The 6,010-nt window shown below is 56.2% G+C and overlaps 1 protein-coding gene across 1 annotated transcript; it reads right to left on the reverse strand.

Annotated features, from left to right (window-relative positions):
• Positions 1-3,241: 3,241 nt before the first annotated feature.
• On the reverse strand, positions 3,242-5,672 carry LOC128826806 (lens fiber membrane intrinsic protein-like). Its single transcript, XM_054010293.1, has 4 exons — positions 5,498-5,672; positions 4,747-4,896; positions 3,919-4,053; positions 3,242-3,303 (listed from the first exon to the last, which is right to left on the reverse strand). Exons 1-4 carry the CDS (start codon positions 5,670-5,672, stop codon positions 3,242-3,244), a joined length of 522 nt encoding a protein of 173 aa, XP_053866268.1.
• Between the last annotated feature and the right edge of the window lie 338 nt (positions 5,673-6,010).

Consider the following 6,010-nt stretch of genomic DNA (forward strand, 5'->3'; position numbering starts at 1 on the left):
GGGGCAGGGATGCGGTAAGGGCCCATTGCACCATCCCCACATCCTCTGTGACAGTTCCTCCCGGCAGCCCGCAAACCCGCCCCCCATCGCCAGCGCCCACAGCTGCCCCTGAGGTCTTCCAGCCGAGCCCCAACCGCCCCCAGCCTACTTAACAAGGGAATCTCCTGGGACAGACCCAGGAGTCCTGCACCCCCCACTCTATCCCACTCCCCTCCCAGAGCCGGGGAGAGAACCCAGGAGTCCTGCCCCACCCACCCTCCCTTTTCTATCCCACTCCCCTCCCAGAGCTGGGGAGAGAACCCAGGAATCCTGCCCCTCCTCAGCCCCCCCTGCTCTATCCCACTCCCCTCCCAGAGCCGGGGAGAGAACCCAGGAGTCCTGGCTCCCAGCACCCCCTGCTCTAACCACCAGCTCCCCTCCCCTCCCAGAGCCAGGGAGAGAACCCAGGAGTCCTTTGACACACACTTGAGGGGAGTGTGGGGATGGGGGGCCCTCCAGGGGCTCGAATAAGTGACCAGACAGGCGGCTCTGAGAACAGGCCCTTTAATCTCCATGGAAGGGCGAGGGGGGTTGGCAGCTTTTTTTCCACTGGCTCGTTGGCTACACGGCCAAGGTCTGGTCCGGTGCTTGGCGAAGCCGCTTACGCCCCGGGCGTGACCGTAATCTGCACCCGCCTGGAGGTGGCACCGTGGTGGGGCCGCTGGGGGGGAGGGGGCACATCTTATAAAACAGTGGTGCCACCTTCCGAGTAAGGCGCATATCGGGCGCCTCAAACCCAGCCCCCTGCCTTGGCTGGAGCACGGCTAGGGGACGTGACCCTGCTTCCCCCGGGGCGTCACTAGGGAGCGTGGGTGCACCCAGCCCGCCAAGCTCGGTGCCGCTGACGTTCAGTCTCGAGACACCGCCGCGGTGTCCGTCTCTGTGCTGCCAGGTCTCTGCGGAGGGAGCTGTCACCAGCAGGCCGGGGCGTTTGCTCTCCGCCGTCACGGGGCCCAGTTGAGTCCTGGGCCCCGGGCATTGGTGGCTGCGCTGGGATTCCTGACTGGGGTTTGGCTGCCTGCTTTGGCCACCTCTGGTCCAGGCCTGGGGTATACGGCGCAGATAAACAACTTCCAATAAGCAAACTGCCAGCTCTGCCGCGCCAATTTGAACTCCGACGCGAAAGCGACCGAGAAAGGGCCGGACATCTGCTACTGCTCGGCGGAGGGACGATCGGCTTTCAATCAGTTTCTCTCGCTGCCCCGTTTTCGAGACAGCTTCATTCACTTCGCAGATCTTGGATACAATTTTCCAAACAATCTAAATGCCTGAGGTGCCTAATTCTCATGGGACTGAGGACCCTGCAGCTTAGAATCCCAAAGGTATACAGGCTCCTAACTCCCATTGGATCCTCATAGGTATTTTGGCACTTGTGCCCACATACGCACCTTTGAGGAAAAGGGCGTATGTGACTTAGGAGCGTTTGAAAAATTCTCCCCTTCCTTAGCTTTTATTTATATTTTTATAGACATCTAAAAACCTAGGAAATTCAGTGCAAAAAGCTTTGTGATTATTTTAACATAAGCTCAAACAGAGGGTTGGTCAGCAGCCTGTATTTCTATTCTGTGGGACATTCTGACATTTTGAATTCTGCTCGTTCCAAATGGGAACTCAAAGTCAAAATCTGAACGCTGCCCGCACAAGGAAAATTCCAAAAAATGTCTGCGTGGGACCAGCCAAATGGTTCGGTTCGTTTCATTTAGACTTTTAATAGTCTATTAAAATATTCAAGGTCAGATACATGATATTGACACAAGCTTAAAGATTATGTAATAGTAAAATAGGACATATTTGGAATGTAAAAGTCAAAACGAAACACGTCCACGTTGCCAAAATGAAATGATTTGTCTTTTCCCCGTCAAAACCCACAAATTCCCGTGAAACATTTTGATAGCTGGATAGATTTCTTTCAAAATAAAAATGCCAGGCACTTCATTGTAAAAACTTTGTGAGGATTTCAAACTGTGTCATGTAAATATTTAAAATGGTTTAATGCGTCTTCAGGTTTTTAGACAGCTTCATTCAGCCTAAAGAAAATGTCTTTCTTAAAAAAAAAAAAAGCGGGGAGGGGGGATTCAGTAAGAGGGACCCTGGGTGATAATTTATGCACAAATATGTAATACCTTTTTGGCTTTAGAGACAGCTTAATTGCCTTAAAAACTTGTTATTAAAAGAAAAAAGGAAATTTAACATGAGTAAGGGCCTCACTTGACGGGGGCTTGGTCCATGACTGGAGCTGTCAGAGGCTATGAAAATACAAATTAATAATAATTTAATTCTAAATATTTAAAACAGTTTAATATCGCTTTGGCACTTGAGACAGGGTAAGTTGCTTTCAAGGATTTTTCCTGCCTTTGATCAAAAAGCCTAGGAAATTAAAAAAAAAATTGTTTAAAAAACTTTGTTGGGATTGAACTACAAACTGCTTTAGGGTTTGAGGCACTTCACACAAAGGGTTTCCAAGCACGACTAGTGATTTTGTGGGTAGAAATCAACAAAGGAACAAACCGCTTTAAGGACCTTTATTCTTTTTCTTTAAAAAAAAAAGAAAAGAAAAACCAAGGAAATTCAATGCATAAAACTTCGTTAAAGGCAAAAATCGGAGCTGTCTGGCCAAAGACACAAAACTTTAAAACTGCGGTTCCTGCTGCTACGTTGCCTTAGCTGACGCTACTCAGAGGGGCGCGGAGGTAGAGAGACATTTCTGAGCAGTTGTAATTCCAGGCGACAATTTAACTTCCCGGCCTGTCTGCTTATCAATCAAAGCTACAGCACAAGTTCAGTCAGCCACAGGTGCTGGATATTTTAAATCCGGTTCTAAAGGAAGGATGGTCCCGCCGGGAACTCAGGACACCTGGGTTCCAATTCCCAGCACTGCTGCTGTGTTCCGGTGCGACACTGGGCAGGTCAGGCCATCTCGCCGTGCCTCGGTTTCCCCCAGACTGTAAAACGTGGGGTAACTGATGCTTCCCTTTGTCTGATTTGATTCTAAAGCGTTGGGGGCACGGGGCTGGCTCTGGTTACGTCCAGCTCCGAGCGCCAAAGGAGGAAGCTGGCCTGGAATCCGATGAAACGAACGAAGGGCGTTTGCTACGGGGATGTCCCATGGTGGGTTGCTGGAAGGCTGGGGGTGGGGATGGCGAGGTATCACTCGCCCTGGGATGCAGGTGTCTCGATTCGCTGCAGCGCCATCGCGCAGGGTTTAACGCGTCTCAGCCACGCGCTGGCATCCGTGCATCCGATACGCGCACATGTAAAATATCCCTGTGAGGGGGAGAGAGGGGCTGTTTAACAGCACTGAGGGGTCAGGACTCCAGGGTTCTCTCCCTGGCTCCAGGAGGGGAATGGGGTCTAGTGGTTAGAGCAGGAGAGTCAGGACGCCTGAATTCTCTCCACAGCTCTGGGAGGGGAGTGGGGTCTAGTGATTAGAGCAGGGGGGGCTGGGAGCCAGGACTCCTGGGTTCTCTGGGAGGGGAGTGGGGTCTAGTGGTTAGAGCAGGGGGGCTGGGAGTCAGGACTCCTGAGTTCTCTCCCTGGCTCTGGGAGGGGAGTGGGGTCTAGTGGTTAGAGCAGGGGGGGCTGGGAGCCAGGACTCCTGGGTTCTCTCCCTGGCTCTGGGAGGGGAGTGGGGTCTCGTGGTTAGAGCAGGGGGGGCTGGGAGCCAGGACTCCTGGGTTCTCTCCCCGGCTCTGGGAGGGGGTTACTGGTCAGATCTGGGGCATTCCTGGACAGGGAGCGTGAAACAAGGAATTGGATGAGGAGAAAGGTGCCCTATTGCCACCCCCAGAGGGGAAAGGCCCCATTGCCAGCCCCCACACTGCCCCCACCGCCCCGGGGCTGGATGAGAGCTGGCGCCCCCTAGAGGGGAAGGGCCAGTACCTGCGAAGAAGGTCATGAGCAGGGCAACCCAGCCCAGGATGTAAGACCAGGAGAAGCGCCAGTCCCCGAACCGCTTGCCCAGGAAGTTGACGGTGACTCCGGTGTAGACAGCCATGGCGAGCAGGATGAAGAGCGCTGGAGGAGGTGGGGCAGAGAGACCGATGGCAGGACAAGAGGCCAGAGAAATCGCTACATGCCTGGGAAGTGTAACTATGCCACGCGCCCCTCCCAGAGCCGGGCGAGAACCCAGGCGTCCTGGCTCCCACTGCCCCCCGTCTCTAAACACTAGACCCCATTCCCCTCCCAGAGCTGGGATAGAACCCAGGAGTCCTGGCTCCTAGCCCCTCCCTGCTCCCCCTGCTCTAACCACTGCACCCTGCGCCCCTCCCAGAGCTGGGATAGAACCCAGGAGTCCTGGCTCCCAGCCCCTCCCTGCTCTAACTACTGCACCCCGGGCCCCTCCCAGAGCTGGGCTAGAACCCAGGAGTCCTGGCTCCCAGCCCCTCCCCCGCCACTGTAACCACTAGACCCCACTCCCCTCCCAGAGCTGGGGAGAGAATTCAGGCGTCCTGATTCTCAGGCCCTCCTGCCTGGGAAGTGTAACTACACCACACACCCCTCCCAGAACCGGGCGAGAACCCAGGCGTCCTGTCTCCCACTGCCCCCCGTCTCTAAACACTAGACCCCACTCTCCTCCCAGAGCTGGGAAAAGAACCCAAGTGTCCTGGCTCCCAGCCCCCGCCCCCCTGCTCTAACCACTAGACCCTGCTCTCCTCCTTGTGTCTTGGTGGCCAGCTGGGGTGCCCGCGGCAGTGGGCAGACACTTACTGGAGACGAAGAACATTATCCCAGCAGCGAACGACCGGTTGAATTTCTCGAAGGTGGATCGGTGGGCGAAGGACAAGATCCCCGTGATGATGCCAGCGAAGCAGGACAGGGCAGAGAGGATCATGAAGGCCCGGGTGGCATTCCAGTAGGCTAGAGCAGCGGGGAGAAAACACTCAAAACCGCTCCTGTTTAGAAGGGGACGGCTCGCCCGGCGCACAGATGCAGCCACCTCTGGGCAGGGAAGCTGGGGAACAGCCACATGTAATGCTGCATGGGGCTGGCTCTCCTGGCACAGACATGCAGCTGCCTCTGGGGCAGGAGAGCTGGGTAACAGCCACACATAACACTGCACAGGGATGGTTCGCCCACTGCGGAGATGCAGCCACCTCTGGGGCAGAGCAGCTGTGGAACAGCCACACATAACACCATGCGGGGCTGGTTCGCCTGGTGCTGAGATGCAGCCACTTCTGGGGCAGGGCACAGTGGCTGGTTAATTCACAATTCAGTGCAATTTAGGAGGGGAAGCAAATGAAAATCTCAGCTCCAGGGAGGATTTAGGGAAGCCGAATGCCTCTGGGAGTGCCCCTAGCGCCGCCCTGGGGGCATTGGGGCCAGCCCTGCCTGCCAGGGGAGAGTTGCCACCCCGCTCCCCGCAGCACAGCGCCCCCTAGCGCATCGGCGCCAGCCCTGCCTGCCAGGGGAGAGCACCCACCCCGCTCCCTGCAGCACAGCGCCCCCTAGTGGTCCTTACCAATGTTCTCCATCTGCATGTAGCACTTGCCCGCCAGACAGTAGCGCCAGAGGCCCTGGTGGGCCAAGGCTCCCTGGAGCCGGTACTGCACCCAGTAGTCAGTGGCTGTGCAAACCACCAGCAGGATGTTCCCGACCGAGGCGCAGAAAAGACCCCCTGCCATGAAGCTGTACATCCTGCCTGAGCCTGCAGACAGCACAAAACCGATTAGGGTTTAGGGTTGGGAGCCAGGACTCCTGGGTTCTGTCCCCAGCTCTGGGAGGGGAGTGGGGTCTAGTGGGTTAGAGCACTGGGGGCTGGGAGCCAGAACTCCTGGGTTCTATCCCCGGCTCTGGGAAGGGAGTGAGGTCTAGTGGGTTAGAGCACTGGGGGCTGGGAGCCAGAACTCCTGGGTTCTGTCCCCAGCTCTGGGAGGGGAGTGGGGTCTAGTGGGTTAGAGCACTGGGGGCTGGGAGCCAGGACTCCTGGGTTCTATCCCCGGCTCTGGGAAGGGAGTGAGGTCTAGTGGGTTAG

The sequence above is a fragment of the Malaclemys terrapin genome, chromosome 21, assembly GCF_027887155.1.
Source record: "Malaclemys terrapin pileata isolate rMalTer1 chromosome 21, rMalTer1.hap1, whole genome shotgun sequence".
Classification (NCBI taxonomy): domain Eukaryota; kingdom Metazoa; phylum Chordata; order Testudines; family Emydidae; genus Malaclemys; species Malaclemys terrapin.